This window comes from Zootoca vivipara, chromosome 7 (genome assembly GCF_965207765.1).
Source record: "Zootoca vivipara chromosome 7, rZooViv2.hap1.1, whole genome shotgun sequence".
Classification (NCBI taxonomy): Eukaryota; Metazoa; Chordata; class Lepidosauria; order Squamata; family Lacertidae; genus Zootoca; species Zootoca vivipara.
In genome coordinates this window covers 34915979-34940367 of record NC_142590.1, presented here as the reverse complement: position 1 = coordinate 34940367, position 24389 = coordinate 34915979, and the positions used below count along the sequence as shown (strand labels likewise).

At 40.8% G+C, this 24389-nt stretch overlaps 1 protein-coding gene across 1 annotated transcript in view; it reads right to left on the bottom strand.

Annotated features, from left to right (window-relative positions):
• Nucleotides 1-2262: 2262 nt before the first annotated feature.
• ITGB3BP (integrin subunit beta 3 binding protein) overlaps nucleotides 2263-24389 on the bottom strand; it is a 36607-nt gene continuing 14480 nt past the window's right edge. The window contains exons 4-10 of the mRNA XM_088673957.1: nucleotides 21609-21684; nucleotides 20460-20538; nucleotides 17434-17527; nucleotides 16080-16133; nucleotides 11925-11950; nucleotides 7625-7678; nucleotides 2263-3644 (exon numbers count right to left, since the gene is read on the bottom strand). Coding sequence (XP_088530083.1) covers nucleotides 3582-3644; nucleotides 7625-7678; nucleotides 11925-11950; nucleotides 16080-16133; nucleotides 17434-17527; nucleotides 20460-20538; nucleotides 21609-21684 — 446 coding nt within the window. The 3' untranslated portion in view covers nucleotides 2263-3581. The remainder of the gene's footprint in view (nucleotides 3645-7624; nucleotides 7679-11924; nucleotides 11951-16079; nucleotides 16134-17433; nucleotides 17528-20459; nucleotides 20539-21608; nucleotides 21685-24389) is intronic.

The window sequence follows — 24389 nt, the reverse complement described above, 5'->3', positions numbered from 1 at the left end:
CTATATAAAGCACTCCTGGTTCCCAATATTGGATCAAAGATTATACCAAACAGATGGTTGGCTCTGTCAGCCTGGACGGTGCAATTGCCTCTTTATTGGGTGTGCCCCAAATCGGGCCAAACTTCCTTCACTGTTGACCATCTGTTGGATGGTTTGTTACTCAGATATGTGTGCAAAGAAACCCACTGGTGTGTGCAATTTCCCCTGGAGTGGAGGCCCAGTGTTCCTATGCAATTTGGATTTATTTATTGTGAACGGAAGAGGATAGCATGTGCTGAATGTGCAGCCTTGTCACACATAGTAATGGAAGTTAAACCCTAAGCAGGGGGTTGGATTCAGAGATGCCATGCACCAGCGGAAACTGGTGTGACGGGATAGTTGGCAGAACCTCCCCACTCCATCGCACCAGTTCCCACACTATCCTCTAGGATTCTCAGGGCTATGTAAGGGGAAGTGCTGGGTGGTGTTCCACGGACCAGGTAGGAAACCTCAATTTTCCAAGCTGTTGTCTGGTTCCAATCCAATGTTTTATTGGATGATGACATTAACAATAGTCTGTTTCCACGCCATTCTTAAAGCTATTATTAGTGTGGTAGGAGAGCTGATTCCCCCCCCCCACACACACATCTGGCAACCAATGCGCCCCTTTGGTTTCAGATAATACATGGATAGATGAATCTAAAAAGCCGAGGACACAATTTTTTACGGGCCACTAGTGTCTATGGTGACTCATTTACCAAAAGTAATGCATTTAACGTTAACTCAGGATGTGTATACTCGGTTCTGACCAAACTAAGTCTCCTAGCCTCCACATATGAAAGGACTATCTATCTATGGATCACTTCCACATTTCCCTTATTAAATACTACCAAGCTTAACTTTACTCCTTTCTCACAGCAGTTATTCCTCCCAAGAGGCATAGGTACCACAACCACTGGAGAGCCAATTCAAGGTATGGAGCAACTTGGGCCTCGTGCCAGCCTCACCTCCCTTGGGTCTAGAGCCACAGATAGGGAAAAGCGGGCATCTTCAGTCTCTGGCGTGCTATCAGCAACCACACTGCTCCAAAATGAGGATTGTGTAGGTGTTCATTTACTTCATTCACTTGTTAAAAAGGTAAAGGACCCTTGACAGTTAAGTCCAGTTCTCGAATGACTCTGGCATTGCGACGCTCATCTCGCTTTACTGGCTGAGGGAGCCGACTTTTATCTGCAGACAGTTTTTTCTAGGTCATGTGGCCAGCATGACTAAGCCGCTTCTGGCGAAACCAGAGCAGTGCACGGAAACGCCATTTACCTTCCCGCCGGAGCGGTCCCTATTTATCTACTTGTACTTTGACATGCTTCTGAACTGCTAGGTTGGCAGGAGTTGGGACCGAACAACGGGAGCTCACCTCGTCGCGGGGATTGGAACCGCGGACCTTCCCCGCCCTAGGCTCAGTGGTTTAGACCACACCGTACAGTTTGGTAAAATATTTCTAAGATGTTGAAGCCATAGCTGCCAAGTTTTCGCTTTTCTCGCGAGGAAGCCTATTCAGCATAAGGGAAAATCCCTGTAAAAAAGGGATAACTTGGCAGCTATGGTTGAAGCACTGCAAAAATCACTCAGGAAAGGAGAGTGTGAAACAGTCACTCTTGCTGACAGAGCACTGATCTCACATTTCCATTAGCCCTTTGCTCTGCTTGTAGTCATCAAGCCCAGAGCAAGTATTCCCCAGCATAGAAAAACATTAGTTTTATGTATATCTCTTTTCTTTGTCCTTCAGATGGCCTTTAAGGGTGATAAAGCGCGAGTTATCTGATCTACCTTATGTAGAACTAGGAAATGGTTCTTAACCAACCCAGCTGTTTCTGAAAAGAGAAAAAGCTTAGTACAAGTGGCTAAGAAGCAGTACTTTAATAGCCTTAGGCTGCAATTCTGAAGAAGCCTACAAGGGAGCAAGTCCCAAGGAAATCCGTAGAACTTATTTGTAAGTAAACATGCTTGGAAATGAGTTATGATGCCACAAACAACTGAAGAGGCAGCAATGATGTTGCCCCAATAAAGTCCCTCAAACTATGTACAGTAAGTGAAACTGACTAGCAATTGCATCCTGGGAAGAAAAAGTCCCTCAACCTTTTCCTGCTTAAAAGCATATGCATATATTTGAAGTAACTAGCACTGATAGCAGTGAAATACTTTGAACTGTAACCTAAAACCTGTACTATTTACACTGAAGTGTCTAAGCAAACCACTTTTTAAAAACAATTTGTCAACGCAAAATTATCTTTCAGAAGTTTTATTCTATAAAAAGAATTGTGGCCCAATTATAGTTGACAACTTCAGTTTTGAAATTGGTACATGCCGAACAACTTATTACTGTCTGCTTGGTTGCAAAAAGCTTCTTGCATGGGCAGAAGGCGCTTATATTCCATACCAGGAGCAAGGGCTCCACAATTTCTACCTGTTTGTCTACCACCCCTTCTGCAGCTCCCAAATCTGTTGTATAGAGTCTTCTAACTTTCAAGAGCAGCTTTTGGGGGATCAGAAGGGGACCCAGTGCAAATCAAGAAGGAAAACCTCCCTATGTAGTGTCTTCAAACCATCATAAAGGGTATATATACAGAAGAGATGAGCAAGCACATTTTTAAGGCTCCACTCTGCTTACACTTAAAATGGTGAAGCTGGCATTTCAGTGTCAGTCACCTGAGAAGATACATGCCTCAGCCTCACCACCACCTAAATTTCCATTAAAAATAGTCTTTATGTTGAAAAGTTATTAAAGATGTACTTGGCCCTCTAAACATTCCAGCATAGTTACCATTTATTTTGACTGAAACGTGAGATCATTTGTGGATCTCAGTACATGCTAGGATAGGTTTTACTGATTCCTGTCCCTGCAGGTACTATTGCAAAGAAACATTAATCTCTATGGTGTTGCTTTTTAATGATTTTGCAGCATAAGTTCAGGCACCACAAAGCAGAAGAACATACTGCTAGTTTTGCTAGCAGTGCAAAACTAAAGTTATGTGGTGCTTTTGTAAACCAAAATAACTAAAAAGGCATTGAAAATGTTGCATGTGAGGCACATAAGGTTTTGCTAGCTAAACGATGGTAGCGAGCCAAAGATAGATGGAAAATTGCTTCCTTTTGGGTGTGCTGATAAGTTGCATAAACAATGCCCTGCATGTTGGCAAGCAGTCTTCATTGTTTGTGGTCAAACTGGCACTCCTTCAGAGAAAGCATGGAGCATATCATTACTGTGAAATTTACAGTTTGTTTGAAGGCCTGGGAAATAGTGTCCATCCTTAAGCACAGCTCTTCTTCCCAAAACATGAGGGGAAAGCTCACAGAGGCATTTTACCAAGGTAGGGCAAGCATAGGGGCCTGGTGCAGAAATTCAGCTTGTGCTGTTACCCATTTGCATAAAAGAGCTATGGAGAAGTGTATTATTTACATTGAGATTATCTGGTTGTACAGATTGTAAAGTTTAAATTAGACGCAAGAAACTGTATCTAGATGTGCACCTGCCTAGTGCACTGAGCAATCCTTAGCTGGTATTTGCTGGGGAGATAGATTTACAGGCGTTTCTTTTCAACCTTTTAAGTAGGATCAGGCAGTTGTAGAATCTTGCAGCCAAGCAGAATATATTCTTCAGATACGGCCTGTGTGGGTTAAAAAAATGAATAAAATAAACAACAATTTCGGCATCCATGTTGCCCTTTGAATGCGCTATTTGTGGTTTAGCTCTAGCTTTCCTGTGTATAGACAGAACACCTAGAAAACAGAATACCCTGCTTCCTTGAAAAGCATACTGGATGTTAAAATACAAATGCTTCCCAGTATTATTTTAGTTCACAATTTAACATGGGGCAACTTCATGTGTCAGCTTATCATTTCAAGAGACATATTTAATGAACAACCCCAAATACATGGATTCTGGTTGCTATTACCAAGAGCCAGTTTAGAAAGCTTCAACCTACGAAGGATTTGTTTCCTGAAAGGAGGGATATAAAGGATTAGAATAAAGAAGTATAAAATTAGACGTATTACATAGCATCCTTGGGTTTGAATATGTTCTCTTGTTTTGTGACTACCTTTCAGCAAACTCCTGTTTCTTTCATAGCTGCTCTGGAATAACAGGAGGTGATTTTTCTCATTAAGAGACATGCAAGTGCTTTGCCTTTTGTGTAACCCGCAGTTCATCAACTGTTATGCCAGTTGTGTTGGCTACAATTTTGGCTTCCATCGACCAAGTCTTAAGACTTCAGCTTGCTTTCCTGGCATGAACATCCTACAGTATGGTGTCCATTAGCAATCATCGAAAGGAGACAATGTGCATGTAACACCTCAGGAGGCGGGTGGGGAAGGGAAATGCTACACATAAGCACAAATTACTTTTAGATGCTTGTGACAGATGCTAGAGAGTCTATTGCTGTGCTCTCTATGTTTGGGAGTCTCCTTGGTGCATTTTATGCCATGGAGACAGGCAAGAAACCGTATTACTTAATGCACTGCTTTTCACATTCTTGCCGCCTGCCATAGCGCCAACATTTCTCTTGGAGGAGCATGGCTGCTACTGCAAACCTGCACGGTCTGCAAACCTGCACCTAAGCAGTGTTGCAGGAGTGGCAACCCCTGGATCCGTTTACCTGGAGGTACATGTCATTGGTCCAATCAGATGGGTATGATTCTAAACTGATAGATCTTTCAATAGCTGGGTTCTTCTGCTTGCTGTATCTTGCAGAGAGACACGCTACTCTGTCAAGCCTCCCTGTACTTTTGAAATTATGGACCAAGAAGACTAGTGGGCGTAGGAGCTGGCTTAGGAGAGCGGACCCTAGATCAGGGCTTCCCAAACTTGGGTCTCCAGCTGTTTTTCGACTAAAATTCCCATTATCCCTGACCACTGGTCCTGCTAGCTAGGGATGATGGGAGTTGCAGTCCAAAAACAGCTGGAGACCCAAGTTTGGGAAACCCTGATCTAAATGGTTAGTGGGCCAAGGTTAGCAGCACAGTTTAGTAAGTGAGGGTTAGAACTTAGAGAAGGTGGGAAACAGGAATAAGGGGATAGAGGAGAAGGCCAGAAACAGGAATATGAGTGGGAGAAAGAAAGCTGGAAGGGCAACAAAAGAGCTGCCTGTCTGGCGAGAGGTGAGGATTCATATTCTGATTTCAAAAGAACAGCCACATCTTTGTCTACAGGCAAAATTGCCATCCTATCATGATAGCATGAAACCATTGATTAAAATAAATGAGCAATCATTAATTAAAATGCCATTTGGTAAAAGATATCCTGCAATCAACTACTACTTCTTCTTTTTTAAAAAAAGGGAGTTCTGTAACAGCACAATTCATTGCACGCATATTCAGAAGTAAGCCTCACTTCAGTGGAGTTTATTTCCATCTTCTAGATTATTTGAGGCATGATGGTGTCTTTTGTATTGTGGCAAGAACAAAACAGCCATGTCTGTTCCCTCAGCAAAAAAAAAAATTGTGGTGCTTTGCAGCAATAAAAATAGCAGCATCTGTAGTATACCATACAGCTAAGTCTTTACTGTCCAATACCACAACTTGCTGCAGAACTGCCAATATGGCAGTTGATGCTCAGAACCCAAGTCCCTTTTTTTGCATTGTGTGTGTATAACAATGCAAACAGCACCAGGAATGCAAGGGATGGCTTATGTTTGCTACACTGGATCACCTGAGATTGAGCAAGAGTCCTTATTTTATCACTGACTGACATTAAGAACTGCTAACAATTCTTTTTTCAAAACTTCTCATTCAGCTAATAATATAATGAAGGTGTTTGGAAGAGATACTATCCAAGATACTATCAGACACAACACTGGCCATGTGAAATGAGTAAAGGACCAGGTAAAGTAAAGTAAAGGGACCCCTGACCATTAGGTCCAGTTGTGACAGACTCTGGGGTTGCGGCGCTCATCTCGCATTATTGGCCGAGGGAGCCGGCGTACAGCTTCCAGGTCATGTGGCCAGCATGACAAAGCCGCTTCTGACGAACCAGAGCAGCACACAGAAACGCCGTTTACCTTCCCGCTTGGAGCGGTACCTATTTATCTACTTGCACTTTGACGTGCTTTTGAACTGCTAGGTTGGCAGGAGCTGGGACTGAGCAACGGGAGCTCACCCCTTCGCAGGGATTCGAACCGCCAACCTTCTGATCAACAAGCCCTAGGCTCTGTGGTTTAACCCACAGTGCCACCTGTGTCCGAGAGAGGACCAGGTACTAGCTACAAAAAAAACAAATTTTAATGAAGCTAATGTAGCTCTTACCATGTGTGAAAACCTGCAGATTTTACAAAAAGTGACAGTGAAGTAAGAATCTGTAGGAGTCTGTAAACTCAGAAACAAGGACCATACATTTTGATGGATTTGTCATTTCCTTGACAAACATTTTCTAGCTTTGCTTAGGGTTCTTGGCCGACATACTGGACAGGCTCAATGAACTTAATGTTTGCCTGCAAGGCAAGACCTGGAATATCTTCATTGTGTTTCAGAAAGGATGGCATTTTATTAAAAATTATGCTATGCTCTGTGCAGGAAGATAATTTAATTTTGTTTGTTTGGGGACTTGTGTCCTAACCACACATGCCTTGTCTACTTTAAGTCGGGGAACAGGATCTTGCTGCCCTCCACAACCCATCCTCTGGGCCACATGTTGCATACAATGCTGGAATGAAAAGGTCTACAGGAGGAGAGTTCAGTATATGCAGGCCCAACTGATGCAATAGTTTTTCCTGCTCAAATAGTTGGGGAAAGAGTAGATCACACAAATCAGACCTACTCAATTTAAATGGCGCATTAAACACCATTTTGTCACATCCAGCTTATGAATGTGGGGTGGCCCTTGGAGGAGGGCATGGTGTTCATGTCCCACTGCACATATATTGCATGTTTTAAGATGAGCTGGGCTTTGGAAATGCCAGTACTCGAAAGTGAGAAACATGTCTCATCTCGTGATTCAGCACACATATTCCTGGAGAAAAATGGCAATTAAAACAACATGATTTTAGTAGAGCTTCAGAGTCAATTTTGCCTTTGTGCAAGGGAACCTCGTCAAAGTTGGAAGTCATCCTATTTTGAGCGATTGTAAAATTACATATCATGAGCTCTCAAGTAAACTAGAATTTCCTGAGCCAGCAAGAAACAAAAATGGTTCAAATACTTGCTAAGTTTGCTTTGATGCTGTGCCAAAAATGGAACGCACTTCATGTGGTATCATTCCAACAAATATTTCTTTGGATGAATGAAAACACAAACAAAAAACTGTTTTAGAAAACATTCTGACATATAAACTTACACATGTATGCTAAGTAAAGCCTTTTGGAAACACTATGTCTGAACTAGCCCAGCATATTGATTAATACACATTTTGGGAATTAAAGAATCATCAGTTTGCAGAGAAAATATTAATAATTAACTCTCAGTCATTTACATTCAAATTAAGTGAACACCAGTGAAAAGAGTCCCCCCCTATTATGAGTTATTAATCAAGGGGTGCTAGAAATTAAGTCCCACAAATCTGCCATTCCTCAAAAAGCTTCCAATAAACACATATATTTTAACTGTACTTTCAATTACAAACTTCAATCCTGTCTCTTAAACATGAAGATCTCCTCACCTCAGTTGATGAGGGATTTAAGATATTCAAAGCTGTTGGCGGGTTGGAGATAGTCTGTAAAACAAAGAACATTTTTTTCATATAACAAGAAAACCAATACAATTCTATATTGCAGTTTATACTTAACAGAAAATGAAAAATCTAACATAGTCACTGGACACAATATAACATTTTTGGGCCCACTGTTTTCATTGGGATGCATTCATCTTGTGGAACATAAATTGCTTTTAAACACAAGTTAATGCAAATATTGAAGATTCTATTTTAACTATAGTGGCAAAAACAGAGGCTTACCCAAAAGGTTTCAGTGGGTTGTTAGAACTTCAAGCTCTTAGGATTTGGCAAGTTAAAAACTGGGGTAAGAAAGAACTCCAAGCCTACCACCAACTCAATCTTGTGCTGACCATCAGGAAGCTACTTTTGGCAGGCATCTTGCTAGGTCAGCCTTACCCCAATGTGGTGCTCAACAGATGTTTTGGACGACAACCCCTATAATCCCCAGCTAGTACAGGCCACAATCGGAGATCATGAGAGCTTACAAGGTCCAAGGCATTTGAAGGACATAAGATTGGGGGAGACTTGCTGCTTGCTGCTTTAACGACTCTGTGGCTGAGGCTCATGACACAAGTTAATATGTATAGGTATCCCTGGAGAATGAAGATGGTGGTGCTGGGGAACACTACTTTGTTTATGGGATGTGCACACTGCAAAGTCAGTGATCCTATATACGGTGTGTGTGTGTGTGTGTGTATATATGTGTGTGTGTGTGTATGTGTGTGATGGGGGGGGACAAGCAGTAGATTTGAGGCTCACCACCAAAGGTCCAGTCCCCCAAGAGACTCCTATGTCTTGCCCTGTGTTTATTATAACTGCATACATCAATATCAGGCCACACAGTGGGCTTCTTACCATTCCATTTTGCCCTTTCTCCAACAACGCAACAAGTTAGTCAAGATACTGGCTTTCCCAGGGCCTTAGAGAGTTCAATGCTCAGTGGGGATTTGGGGTTACATAGAAGCTGCTTATACCAAGTCAGACTGTTGGGTCATCTAAGTAAGTGTTGTGAATACTGTCCAGCAGCCAGGAGTCTTTCCCAGCTGCAGATGCCAGGGATTCAACCTGGGACCCTGGCCATGCTAAGGATGCGCTCTTACCACTGAGCTACAACCCTTCCTACAGATTCTGGTTACTGCACCACACGGGCTCTGAGCTGAATCAGAATCAACTGTGGCACTGTGTAGAGACCTTAGCCAACTTTGCTGTTCAACTTCATGAGACCTGCCCAGGTCAAGGGGAGTTGCACAAGTCTTTCTAGAGATCTACCTTAATCCGCTTGTGCAAAGTGGGGGAGAATCTTCTGTTCCTCTACCCATCCACCAGCACAGTGAAAGGTCATGATCTAGTTGAAAGTTTACTCTCTTTTATGCATGTGTGTGCAAGTTTAAATGCTTTAAACCATGAACAGCTCTAAAGTGGAGAGGGAGAGAGGAAAAAATGGCCACCTGTCTGGTGATATAAAACCAATCTTCTCTTAAATGTGCCAGAATAATTTTTCTCCACCTCAACTACAGTTAAAACCTTCAGTCTATTTATTACTGTCCTTTTATAGTATTTTTATTTAATAAAACCTATTAAGACTACCATACAAATCTCTTTACTTATGCTTTTATCTTTTAACTGATCAATTTTTATATTGCTGACATCCCCTCTTCACCATTTGCTCATTTAAAAATTCATAGTACATGAGCTATGTCTCTGGAGAAAACGTCTATAAAATTTGTTACAGCTGGCAAATGTGTATGAGTCAGTGATAGCACATGACTAAATGCTTCACAGAAAATAAAACTTGTTTCTGTAGTAAGCAGAACTGTTTAAATGTTATTTATTTTTATGTTTCAAAGAAAATATATTGTGAAGTGCTGCATTGATTTAATACGCAACAGTGTCTGTGTACACGCTGTATAAGGAAAATTTATGAAACCTTTGCACAACTCCTTTAATTGAATTTTCCAAATCTCTCACCACACACAAATAATCAATATCTTCTGCAGAGAAAACCAGTCAGAATTATTGCAGTCTTTCTTTTCAATTTTGTTGTCATCAGCACATACAGAGCACCTGGATATTTGTAATGTCTGGATAGCAAGTTATTTACACCTCTTAAAATGTAATTGCTATTAAGTGACTCCAAACCAATGCACCTTTCCTTTTTTATTATTTAAAATAACTATTGTACGTCTCAAAGAAGACATATTTAGGAGTATTTATAGTTATGTACAAATTACTATACATAACACTTATATAATTAATAGTTTTCATTTCACCCGATATCTAATGTCAGGGTTTGGTGGGGTTTTTTTTTTTTTTAAAGCATTGTAGGAAGAGATCTGCAAGAAAAACACATTGTAAAAGTAATGCATCAAAGTTCATGTACAATGGCTGAATGGTAGACCTTCATATAAGGAATGCAGTTTGACAGGTCTGAGTGTTTGTGCATATCCATATGGTTGGTTGTGTATATATATCTGAAGCTTTATAGTCATATGTCTCATATGCATTTCTATGTCTGCCACCAAAATTAATAGCTTAATATTTCATCTACATAGCATAGAATAGTAAATCATTGGAGAAGTTTGTAGTTTGCCTCCCAAGTATCTATCACACCTGCAGCTCTGGCCTGTGATGCTAAACATGCCAAAGGCTGTATTTTAAAATTCACACCCTAATTACAGCCACCTATTAACACAAGTGTCTTTGAGGAAACAAAGCGTTTTTTTGTTGAGATGAGAAAAAGATCTAATCGTGCAGTACTTGTAGGTCAAAAGAATAACTGAGTTCTGACCATTTTTCTTCACAATAAGTAGGATCTCTCTACTAGACAGATTAAAGTCTCACCTGAAGCAGAAACACAAAAACACCCCACAAAAATCAATACAGCCAAAACTTTGTCTCTTACAAAATAATCTCAAGAGTGGCACAGCTTTCGAGGCAACCAAGGCTGCAATCTTGCACACACTTGTCTGTGAGCAAGTCCGGGGTGCCAACAGTATTTAATGGGTCCAATGCACTGTATGTGGATTAGGCCTTCTGCCCCCTCTTGCAAAAGAGGACACAAATTGCTTTAAGCTTTGTATCCTATTTTGCACTTGGGTTGGACAACCCCAAAATAAATTAGGGCCACACAAGTAATAAAATGTTTGACAGACTGAATGTGAACATCTAAAGCTTTTTTCCATACCAGAAAAGGCTTCACCTGTTTAATTTTGACCTGCTACACAGCTGTTAAAGACAGTTCTCTGGAAGAGGAGTGGACACAAAGCCTGAGGCTTGCCCAAGATCATCCCCATCACAACAAACCATAGTTTATCATCCCATCATAACATAGCCACTATAAGGCAGATCCCTCTGTTCTTCACTAAAGAGCACCTAAAAAGTGCAAGGAATGAGGTAGTAACTAACAGGACTAGAGCGCTTATTAGCTCTTTTCACTATTTTAAATGTCAGGCATAGGCAATAGCTTCCCAATTCATCCCACATTTTTTTTCCTTTGAAAATCTTTTGTTCCTTTTTTAAACTCCTGGGACAACTGGACTGGAACCGAGTCACTACATGGTTGCATCAGCCTGGACAACCCCCCCCCCAAAAAAACGGTAGATTCCGATACAGTCCGCTAGCCTTCATTTGCATGCCCCTGATCTACACTGGGTGAAGATGGGAAACTGGACAAGCTGGACCAAATCAGGTTGGAAGCAGTACTGTACATAAAAGCTGTGTAACAGACAACAGCACTTTTTAAAACCTGCAGAACTTTGGTGCTTTGTCTTGCATTGCACAAAAACATTTGTACACAAATCTTTTAATCCTGGTTGATTAGGGAAAAGTTGAGTAAAATGTCTCTTTTAGATTTAGCATTTACTGAAACCCTGCCTAAGAATCAGCAGGATAAAGGTTTGTTTTGTTTGTATTCACTCCCACAAAATGCTAAAACTGTTAAAAAGTTCCCCTTTGAAATATGCAGAGTGCAACCTACACACACATAAAGCATGCTTTGGACAGCAGCAACATGACTAGATTTCATCTCCTGGCAGCTGCTCTCAAGTTTGCTTACATTCTCTTCAAAAAACATTTTGTTTACTGTAAATGCTAGTCATGGGCAAACAATGGTGCCATTTTTTATGTTGCTAATGCAGAATGATATACTAAGATCTACATAATGCTGCCCATTGACAAAGGAATGTTCTGAATTAAGTTGTTTTAAGTAGAGGCTGTTTATGTAAAGTAAATAAATTTCATGCCTTACCATGTGATGATAATGTGACATTCCATCTGTATCAAGCCAAAGAATAGTCATAGGTTTCATGTCCTGAGCGTAACTAATTAAAAATAATTATGGAAAACCACATCCAAAAGTAAAAAAACTAAATAAAGAAGACAGTCTTTCTCCAGCCTTCTCTAGCCTTTATTTTCATTAGGACAGCAGAAGGGATCAAAGTTCCCATTCAAGAAGTATTTATTATATTGTTAACATGCTAAAAGTGCGTCATTTTGACCCATATGATTTCAGAGTCACACTAAATTTTCACTGCTTGGGTCATTAGCGTTACAAATGGAAGAAACATTATGATGCAGCATGTTTAACTGTTGTCCTTGAGCACAAATAAGCCTATATGGTTGCTTTACTTAGAAAGCAACTAAAGAGATGCTTAGTATACCATGGCACTGGTTCCAGTGGGTTTCATTAGGCTAAGAAGAGAGTGGGGGAATATGTAAGTGAAACCAACTTCAGAACGAGTAAGAATTCTGCCAAATGAAAATTCCTTAAGCAAACTCACTCTTCTGTCCTGCTGTGTTGCAGCCCAACTTGACCAGTTTTCTAAACTTGCAGCTGTAAGGATTCTTGTATGTGACCAAGATTAGATTTCCCAGCTTAAAATTGGTCACGGATATTCCAGCGATTGGTTTCCAGACAGTAGCTTGGATCCAGACTTTGCTCCCATCAGCAAGCTCATCCCCTGCATGGCGTTCTGCTTGGGGACACTTGGGAAATGTGGGAGAGGGGCAGGGCTGGCCCACCCATGCAGCAAGGTGAGGTGACTGCCTCCAGTGGCAAGATCCACAGGAGCAGTAGACCTGGCCCCCTAGGAATGCATTGCCCCCTGCTGTAGCAGTGGCTGCAGCAACAACACAGAGCATACTCCTTGGAGGCTGGACCTGACACCTCCTCAGCAGCCCTCCACCCCAATGTCTTCTCTACAACGGCCTCTTGGCAAATAGGAGGTGCTGCTTGTATCCTCCCACCCTCATTCCTTGTTCCCATGCACTTCACTCATCTCTTCCTTGGCAGGGGAGGAGCACCATTTTGTGCTTCGCCTCAGGTGCCAAAATGTCTTGGGCCTGCCCTGGAGAGGGGACTTTTGTCAGTTATTCTTTCTGCCTGCACCCTCTGATAGTTAGGGGATCCTCCGAAAAGGGTAGGGGCTGCAGGGCAAATCAGCAAAATGGTCTTCCCCTCTCTTTCACTGGATCAAGGCATGGAGATGATGGGAAAGTACTGCTTCTCTGTGCTATCATTCTTTACATACCTAGATCCATATGTTCAATTGTTACCTCGGATTTTGAAGGCAATAATCTCATAGCTCTGGTTTATATACACAGGCACCATTCCAACAGATATTAAGTAGGCCTGGTATGTGGCCCAATGCAATTTTGTTCCCCATACCAGTTGTAGTCTTGCATAAAAGCAACTCTGTTCCACTCAGAGGCAGTAATTGCCACTGTGATGTTCTAAACTTCAAAGTTAAAAAGAAGAAGACAATAACTAAGGTCTATATATTACATTAAAGAGAGAAACAGCTCTTTTCAACGATCCTATGAACTGATACAAGGCAATTTTTAAAAGTACATAATAAGGAGGTGGGGAGAAACCAAGGAAAGAAAGTCATTTGTTTACTCCATGTTAAAGATAAAGAATGAGAAAACACCACTCAACGCATCTGACACTTGGCAAGCTAAGTCTTCATCGTTAAAATGTCCTTTATTCTGCTTCTTTTAAAAACTAAATCATAAACCACGAGGGAAAATTAATCTACTTGATCAAGATGTGTGGCTGCCTGTCTGGCATCAAGAACACACTGCTGAGCTACAGAGATTTCACTTCATATCGATATAAATGCTAAATGACTTCAAGCTTACGGTAGGAGGAAGTATTGCCTTGAGTTTAAGGCACAGGACCAGGAGTCAGCTGTCGTCTCATTTCATACTTTACCTGGGAGGGCAGACAAGCCACTCATCTTTTCAGCATTTAACCACAACTTTGTAGTAAAAGACACACAGGCACCTTCTCTGTCCCAGCTGGTGGGCTGGTCTATATTCATACCCATTACCCCAAATGTGTTTACCTAGCTGGCACAGTGCCAAGGCTCTCATTTTACTACAGAGCTTTGTTACTACATTTCTGAACATTTTGGGAGTAAGGCTACAATGGAACAGTGTTACCCACTCACACAGGGAGGAACAATTCCTCCTGGGAGAGCCACTGACTTACATGACCCCGGTCCACATGGCAGAATAGTAAAATGGCATGGATGTAGTAAACTCATCTGCAAGACTGCTGTGTTCCACGATAACAATGCGCATTTAGAAAAGTCAAGTCAAGTTTAAAAGTCAAGTTTAATTTAAAAGCTTAAAAGATATATATACCTGCCAAAGGGGCGGGTGTTCCACAGGATTTCATGGAAATATCTGGTATATTTAATCTGCTCGAAAGCTCATTATAAGCCACTCATTCGCAGAATACCAAAACCCATAATGTGCCTGTTCTCCAAGAGATGCCTATGCCCCATATCAGACAAGCCGTGACGTCAATGATGTGCCTCCTCTGTTTAATGCAAGGCATGTTCTTAAGCACCTCACCGAAATGGGACTTTGTAAAATAGAGATCATATGTCTCTGGGATGTGGCAAGGCTGTATTCATAAATGTTTGTAAAGTATGCTCAGGTCCTCCGGTAATAGACACTAGAGAAATATTATTATCATTATTAAAGCCTTGAGATACATCAAGGCTTTATAGTTCACTCAAAAGCCTACACCTAAGACAAGGTGATGTGGAGAAGGAAGAAAATGTAAAAAAATAAAAAATAAAATAAACATGGAGGCAGTTCATATCCAGAGAGTTAAAATAAAGGTTCTTCTCAAACTGGTAGGGTGCTTACATGCCAATACCAAGAACAGTTCTGACTACAGTACAATCCTGTGCCCAGTAACTCAGATTGACGAGTTAAAGATATATTACTGGGCAAAAAACTGCAGCCTTAATTTCTTTAATGGGGCTGACTAGTAAATGAGGCTCAACCTTTCCCAAAAACTGGAGCTGAGGCCAAACCATGTGGGGGGGAAAGGAGAGAACAGAGCATCTGCAGAGTGCATTCTCCTAACCACTGCATCGATAACTCTGTCCAACATGCATGGATGGATAACTCTGCCTCCCAGGAGCTTAGTGCAGCACCCACACAGACCGAGGGGGCGGGGTGGGGGGGAGTTGACATAATCCACAAGAGTTGCATCGTTCTCACCACAAGGCCAGTACGCTCTGGATCTGGATTTGAGAATTTGTTCTTGGTTCTTGGCCAGAAAGACAGAATAGGTATGTTGCTGGTGTACTGCCCACAAAGCTGCTTCACGGAGCTAATGGTGAAGGCAAATTAATAAATACCCCTTAGGGACATTATATGAACACCTTAACACGAGATTAATGCTGGTGTCCCATTTTACCTTGTGTTCAGGCAAGCAAATCACTTAGCAATTGTGGCTTCTTATCTTTTGCACACACTTCAAAATAGAGAGGTACGTATTTGTCACAGCCAACAGAAGTGCAACTGATGTCCCCTTGGGGCCATGCCTTTTCTGCAATTGTACCCTTTATATGGAATCATTTTCCTCCTGAACTTAGGCAGGTACCATCTTTTATTATATTTTGGCATCTCTTTAAACCATACTTCTTTAACCAGGACTTTGAAGATGTGCAATTCCACTTTTCATTCTTACTTTCTCCCCCCCCCCTCGCCTGCTGCAGCTGAATTTTAGCCTCTATATTGTTGTGCTTTTTAATATTTTATCATTTTTATCTTGCATATTTTTAATATGAACACCACCAGGAAACTTCAGTAAAAAGGTGGTATATAAAAACATATCAAATAAATACATTTTTAAATGCATAGTTTGTTCAGTTAGGCATTTTGTAATCTGAAAGTGGCGGGTGGGGGGAAGTATTTATCTTGCCAACAGCTTAAATGTCATACAACCAAAGAGAGGGCAAGAAACCTAATTTTGCCGAAAAGGACACAAATCTGAAACAGTCTCTTGCAAAAGGCATTTTCAAGTCTTTCAGAAGAAATTTGCTAAATGGACCCCTTTGACAACTGTTTGCCATCAAAACAAATAACATGGGGGAGTTACCTTGGGCAGGCTGTCTTGCCTTGGTCCTTCTTAGCAGCTTTCCAGATTGCTTTACTGAGGAACAAAATATATTTAGATACTGTGAGAACTCTACTCATGTGATGCTAATATAGAAAAATGGTACAAATGGGTTTTTCCACTAACGTTCCAGGAAATTTTTCAATTAAAGAAAATACTGGATTGAATTCAGAATTCCTCGAGTGGAGTTCTACTCCCAGAACAGGGCACTCCCAGATCTCTGCTCTCCCTTTCCCCTGCAAACCTTTGTACATCGTAAAAATCAGAAGAAAACAATCACCTCCCTTTTTCTCACACAAACTGCTGTAGACAAAAGTTCTGCTAAATCTCTTTGGACATGGCTAGCAGCAGAGTCCAATCCTAAACACACTTACTAGGGAGCAAGTCCCACTGAATACAGTGAGACTTTCTTCTGAGTAAGAAGCACTGGATTGTTAGGCCACAAGTAAAACTAATATTACCCCTTAATATAACAGGCTCAGGACACAACACTGTGGCACCTAACTTTTCACCCAACTTGATGAGGAACGATTAGTGAGAAGTACTTTGGTTTAGTCAGTCAACCAGGTACAAATCCACCTAACACTTACCTCGTCCAGCCCACATTTTAGCAGCTTCTCTGCAATAATAATAATAATAATTTATTATTTATACCCCGCCCATCTGGCTGGGTTTCCCGAGCCACTCTGGGCGGCTTCCAACAGAAGTATTAAAATACAATAATCTATTAAACATTAAATCTCCCCTAAAAGTCTGGTAGTTGTTTTTCTCTTTGACATCTGGTGGGAGGGTGTTCCACAGGGCGGGTGCCACTACCGAGAAGGCCCTCTGCCTGGTTCCCTGTAACTTGGCTTCTCATAGTGAGGGAACCGCCAGAAGGCCCTCGGTACTGGACCTCAGTGTCTGGGCAGAACTATGGAGGTGGAGACGCTCCTTCAGGTATACTGGACCGAGGCCGTTTAGGGCTTTAAAGGTCAGCACCAACACTTTGAATTGTGCTTGGAAACCTACTGGAGCCAATGTAGGTCTTTCAAGACCGGTGTTATGTGGTCTCGGCGGCTGTTCCCAGTCGCCAGTCTAGCTGCCGCATTCTGGATCAGTTGTAGTTTCTGGGTCACCCGTAATATAAATTCACTTGAGTGTTCTGTAATCTTATCTCTTATCAATTATTTGTTTGCTTAATTGTGTTGCTTAATATGAAGTACTTAATATGGAAACTAATCTGTATCACTGCAATATGTAATATTTCCAGGACACCTAGGCATGCTCATGTAAAATATGTGAAAGGATGCATATTAATTCTATCATAAAAAGGGAAATTATGAAAAGTCCTTACTTAGCTTTCTGGCTTTGCTCACTTCATCTTTCAAGTTACCAGCGGTCTCTGAAACACCGATAATATTTTCAAGCTCTCTGGTGCCCTCTAAAGCCTGGAAAAAAAATTTTTTTAAAGCTAAATCTTAATGCCGAATCTTCTAACAAAACAGAACTCTCAAAACCTCCCACTCTTTCTGCATCATTAGTTTAAATGGCTGAAAAAATTTATATTACTAAGGTTTGATATTAGAAATGGAATGCTTCTGTATGCACAGTATGATCAACAGGTGTGAAGTTGGAAGCCTTGTCGCATCCCCACAATCTGAGCAAATTATCGCCGAAGGACACTAACAGGTTGCCACTTTGCCTTTTCAGACTGTTTGCTTGCCTGAATCCTGGTCAGTTCCCCTAGCTTACCCCAACAACTCTGTATGTGGCCATGCCTTTCAATCAAAAGAAGTGTTGCCCTGACTTTGGCTTCTAGCCTGGACTATAGAATCCATCCCAGTCTACCACCTCTGCTTTCTTTCCAGCCATTAGGACATGACCCCAGTAGGATTCAGGGATAGAGCGGCTGGCGAAAAAGGTGCCCTTAGGATACTCATAGGTGTGACCTTGTGGGGCAAATAGCAGCTGAAGAGGGGCAGTTTAAACCAGGAAACAGATGTAAGGGAAAGTGTTAACACGTTGTTGTTGTTTTTTAATAAAAAAACTGTGGGAGATGCATGATCAAACTCCACAATCACACCTAGCTTGATCCTCACAGTGGAATCAGAAAACCAACTATCTTGCTGGGTAGGGGGTGGAGACTGACCTGAGAGAACAACAATAGCTAATAAAAATATAGGTATTGTCAGGTGTGGGCAAACTTTTTGGCCCAGTAGGCCAATTACCGGTAGTTATCTGTCCTGTGGGCTAACTTCCACCCACCTGTCAAAGTCTCTTGCATAACACTTTCGAAATGCCCATTTGCCAGCTGGTTGTCGGATGTCCTTGTCTTACCAAGGACTGGACATTGCTTCTCGGTCCCACTACCACCTCACTGTCTCAAAATCACATTATGGGCTCATTAGAATACACTACTCATACAGACAGAATTATTAGAATTATACGTAAACATTGGCATGTACTCTGGAATGTACCAGGTTGTAATGAATTTCCTTTGATTGGCCTGAGACGGACTAAATCCATTAAGGACATGTTAGTACACACGGATATGAAGTCCGAACTATAACTCGTACCATCAGTAGTTCTGGGCCCACTGGTCACCACAAATGTGGCAGATGTTCATCCTGCCCATTCTCTTTACAGATTAAATAAATTTATGAGGAGAAAACCAATTTCAGTTTTGTTATTCGTCAATTTAGTCCATGTCAGACCAGAGATGTTGTCTACCTTATTTGATGTCCTTGTAATCTATTGTATATAGGCTCCACCACTTGAGCAGTTGGGGTTTGGATTTGGGAACATTGTTCACGCATACGTAATGCCAATATGGAGGCACCTCTGGTAGAACATTTTGTTTCTCACAATCATTCAGATACGGATTTATTATTTACAGTTTTAAGGGTGAATCAGAGGACAACTGGTATCAGAAAAGATTATGAACGACAATTACGGCAGCAAGAAACCAGTTTTATTTTAATGTTTAAATCTATTCATCCAGGGGGACTTAACTCTGAATTAGACCTCAATTGTTTTATTTGATTATCTGTATCTTTGCTGTTACTTTGTACTGTGTCTTTAATCTCGGTCTCCTTGTTATTAGTATCACCTGGGGCTCGCTATATATATTTTTCAAAAAATGATGTTAGTAACAGTGACTACATAATCGCATGAGCACTGTTCCAGAGTATTTTTTATTCTTATGTATTCGATTCAAAAAAAAGATTGGGTATGTAACCTTTTTATGTTACAGTTTATAATTTCCACGCTATTTGAAGTTGTTGTTATGTATGTGCAGGTCATCGTTTGAATATTTTATTTTCAGTCAATGAAGAAATTACACATTTTTCTACTTACGAGTCTTTGTTGAACTAATTGGCTGCTGAAGAATTGAACGAAACAGTAGTTGCTATCCGGAACACTGTTCAGCAGAGTTCAGAGTCGGACATCAGAATTGGACATTTGCCAATTGTACAAAGCTTCACAGCTTGATCTCCGCCGGGTACAGTCTGGCACCATGACTTATTTAAGGGCTTTCAGAGACTTCAGTTTGATAGTTTTGATGTTCTGAATTATTCCATAAAGTTTTCCATATTGTAATTGTTTCTGGCCATCGTGTTGCTTTTGATATTGCTGAGCTATATTGTGCAACACAGGGGTTTGTTTGTTTACATATGACAAGTAGGCTAGGGAAAACAGCCTTGCAAGCCAGATTTGATCTGTGGGCCAGAAGTTCCCCACCCCTGCTCTAAGTGTTCAAAGCACTTCACACCTTACCTCAGGAATAAAGTGGGCCATGTTATTACCCCTAATTTTACAGCATGGATTGTAGTTTGCCCCAACCTGAGGGGAAAATTTGAATGAATGGCTCAGGGGAGATTTGAACCAATGGCTCCCAGCTTGTGCCTTATGCTTTGAACTACCTTGCTGCCCAAGGTTTGCACGTGGATCCTAAGTAGGGAGCCTGTCTCCACTGAAAACCCACCGCATGACCCAGTGCACTGAACTGAATTTCAGTTAATTTAGTTATTACATTTCTATCCTGCCTATCTTCCAGGGAATTTGAAGAAGTTCACATAAACCTTTCTCCATTTTACCCTCAAGAAGCTTTATCCTCTCACCGCCCAGCGAGAGAAGGCAAGTGGCCCTAATTCACACAGTGAGTTTCAAGCTCAGTAGGGATTTCAACCCAGATTGTCCCGTTTGTAATCCAGCACTCTACTCTGCCACACCCACAGCATCTGGAAGGATGCAATCTTCAGCACACTTGTTCCATTAAACTGAATTTGGCTTGTTTCCAAATAATCTATAATGAAGACTGCAACAATTGAGAAGAAAGAGAGAGAGAGAGAATCAAGGATCAAGATGGGAGGAACAGACCTGTAAATTGGTTAGGTTTTGTCTGATTTTCATAAATCTGCCCAGAGAATCTTCAACTTCAGATTGCAGTATTAATAGTCTTAAGGAAAGAGGGAAACAAGGAATTATTTAAATTTATGGCTTAATTTCTGAAACAAGAAAAAAAATGAATAAAAACCAAGTAGCAGTGATATAGCTTTGCCGCCAACATCCCCCCCCCCGGGCTGTGAAATACTGTAACTTGTTGCTATATAACTGGTAAATAACTCTAGGGTTTATCGTACATCAACCACTAGCGGAATGCACACATTTCTAGCATGTCTAATTATACTCATTTCCCATCATTATCTTACCTCCTCCCTAAACTCCAGCATAGAGTCAGCTCCACCCACTTCCCATTGATAGTGCAAAGATTCCAGCACAGCCCAGTCCTACAGATGGGTCTCTTTAGGACAGGGTTTCCCAAACTTAGGCCTTTGGACTACAACTCCCTTCATCTCTAAGCTAGCAGTACCAGTGGTCAAGGATGATGGGGATTGTAGTCCAAAAATGGCTGGAGCACAAGTTTGGGAAGCCCTGCTTTAGGAGACAGTAGAAAGCAGATCAGGAATGGAAGGGGGGAGAGAAGTGGAAAAACCAGTAGGATCACCCAAAAGGCTAAAGAGTGCATCAGAATAATAATTTATTTGCATGAATAAATAAAGTAAAAGGATGAAGGCAGCTTAAGTAGCAATGTAACTTTTTCTCTTATAGAACAGATTTTAATTGGAGTGACATAAGCCTGAAACAACTGAAGCAGTTCCGTAGTACCAGGCAGCTCATTGTATAGACAGACTAGAATAAATTCTGGGAAACCTGGCTGCCATTTCTAAAATATTGTCAGGAAAATAATTACCTCCCGCAAAAACAAATTCAAGTAGGTTTTTATTTTTTTAGAAAGATTTTTTGTGATTTTTATGTTAATCTGCATTTACCTACATAACATTGTGATACAACATTTCTTAGGGTTTTTTTTAAACTCAGAGTTTTGTTGATAATAATAGCCAAAAGTCTAAATAAAAATTACTCCTCAATATTGCTACAGCAAAAATAGCTTTCCCAGAGGCTCTGTTGCAATTAAATTTGTCCTTCTCCATGCTTTTTTTAAACTATAGAATTAGGTAACCTTACTTCTCATAGTCTTCCATTTCAGGGTGCCCCCTTCTGGGTGTTCTGATTAGCAAGTTACTGGGTTTCTCTCTGTTTCCTAGGAATAAGACCATGAAGAAATGAGAATTAACACTATAACCGTCCTGTAGTTGAAGACAAAAATCAAAATAGTATAAAGATTTACCATCTTCTGCACAAGTGATAAACATGAACTATTTTCTCTATTCCCACCCCCTTTTCATTACAAATGCACTGTAACCTGACATTTAACTAATTATAACTTTTCCATTATAAACATCTTATGTTAGAAAGGAAAGCTACGAATACAAAAATAGAAATGGTAAAGTCAATACTACTAACAGATTTAAGAGGTTAAAAAATTCCCAACATTCATTTCACTCCACAGCAATGTAAGATTGTTGGCAAATGCAACATATTATGTATTATTAATCTGAATGCTAGGTATATGAAAATATATGAAAGAACACGCTCAATAACCACTATAATTTCCATTTAAAATTATTTCTTTACTAACCAAAGTTATATAGCTGCCTCATAAGATCAAACTCACAAAAAACACAGAACAATTGGAAACACTACTCTGAAGGATCCTATGTAGTAACATGAGAATGGTGCAAGGGGACTGCAAGAGAAAAGTGAGGGGCAGAATATGCCACCCTTGCCCAGCACACTAGTGGGGGCCTGCAATGGATCCCAGCTCTCTGCAAACAGAATGAGCCCTTCCATTTGCAGAGGGTTACGTAGTTGCTATGTGGTGCAATTTGCCTTCATATTGTTCTCTATGCATCTCACTGTTCAACAAGATTATATCTATCTATCTATCTATGAGAGATTTTACTGGATTTTGTATTTGATCTCATTGCGAAGGCTCAAGGATAGGGGACAGACCAAAACAAAGAGTGTAAATGAAAAAGCCCTCTGTGTGTGTGTGTGTGTGTGTGTGTGTGTGTGTGTGTGTGTTGGGTCAAATACCTATTTGTTTACACTTACTGTAATAACAAGTGCAACTTGTATAATTGCACTCATACATGTATCAGCAATAAAGCAGTGTTGACACTGTTGCAAGATAAAAAGAAAACATTAAATATATAGGAGACAACTCAGAATTCTAAGTCCTTACCACCATTTTGTAGCTTGGTGAAACTAGAAAAGGAAAGCTATTCCTACTTTACTGAATAATTATCCATCTAAATGTCAGCTGCGGACACGTGATCTCTCTTTTTATGTGCAAAAGGACTGTTCCCTTATGCCCATATTTAATTACAATATGGAAATATAGCACACACTCACCTTTGCCTTTGACATCCCGGCACACAGGCATTTTACTCCTTCAGGCATTTCCCCTTTTTTTGTCAGAAATAAGGCATGTGAAAAAATACAAAAGATTTTTTCCTGTTTCACTTTCTCCATCCTTCCCTCCCTCTCTCACACACAAACACAGAATCACATATGAACAGCGAAAGCAAAACTCATATAATATCATCAATAAAAGATTGGCTTGGGATGTGGGGAGATAACAGCATTTGGAGTTTTCAAGTTGTACGTATACTGCACTGCTTTAAAATGTCAGTCAGGTTTCAGTTAACAGGGCAGGGTCAGCAGAGCAAAGATGCGCTTTCATAAATGGTCATATTGTGTTTTTTCTCCTACAAGGAACTGGCTGCTTTGTGCAAAATGGCTGTATTTTGCAAAACGGCCTGTGATATGCAACCAAATACAGATAGTGTCTCCCTGTATTTTATATTGAAGTGGAAGTATCTCTAGACCAAGTAATATGGATTCCTAAACCAGGTCCTCTGCTTCCTCTTCTTCACCTCAACAGTATCTCCTTTCTTGTTTTATTCTGTGAAATTAAATCAAAATGCATTTCTCATCTTATGCTAAAACAACAACACCCAAATTATTTGAGGGCAGGAGCAACACTTTAGCATACATAGAAGACTGGTTCTGAGCCAAGTTATGCACTGAGAACTTTAGACCATTATCCTAGAGAGCCTTGTACATTCTGACTGCAACAGAAGGGTAGAGCACAACTTTTCTAAATAAAGAAGATAGTCCTAATGGCTTACAGGAATTCCTCAGATCACTTTCTATGGATTGGGGATTAAAGCATTCACTGCAACAGTCCTCCTCTTTTCTAGACCTTTACTGACGCTAGAGAGGAAAATGTGTGGGATACAGGAATCAAATGCAGCTGCTTCTAGTAGACTCAAGGACAGGAAGCAGAGAGTAAGGATAAATGGACATTTCTCCCAGCAAAGGGATATAAGGTTAAACTCTGGAATTAACTAACATAAGTAGTAACACCCACTGACTTCAAAAAAGGTTCCAAAACAGATGGAAGATAAGGTTATCAATGGCTATGTACTACCTCAAGGATCCTGGGCCCCATGCCTCTTAATACCAGTTGCTGGAAAACAACAATGCAAATTGGACATTGTCCTGCTTTTGGCATCTGGTTGGTCACTTTAGGAAAAAGGATGCTGGACAAAACAGGTCACTGGTCTGATCCACTAGGGCTCTTCCCGTGAGATATAAGTGTTTTGAATTTTTTAAATTATGTCTTGTTGAACACCAAGATGCATGGAGAACAATATTAAGGCAAATTGCACTCAATAGCAACTAGCCCTCTACAAATGGAAGGACGCCTTCTGTTGACAGAGAGAGAGACGGGATCCAGTAAAGGTTCCCAAGTGGAGGATCCTTCTGGACAGATTTTCCACAAGCAAAAGTGGAGGGGAGAAGAGGGAACCATACTATTCCCCTTCTGCCCACAAGGGC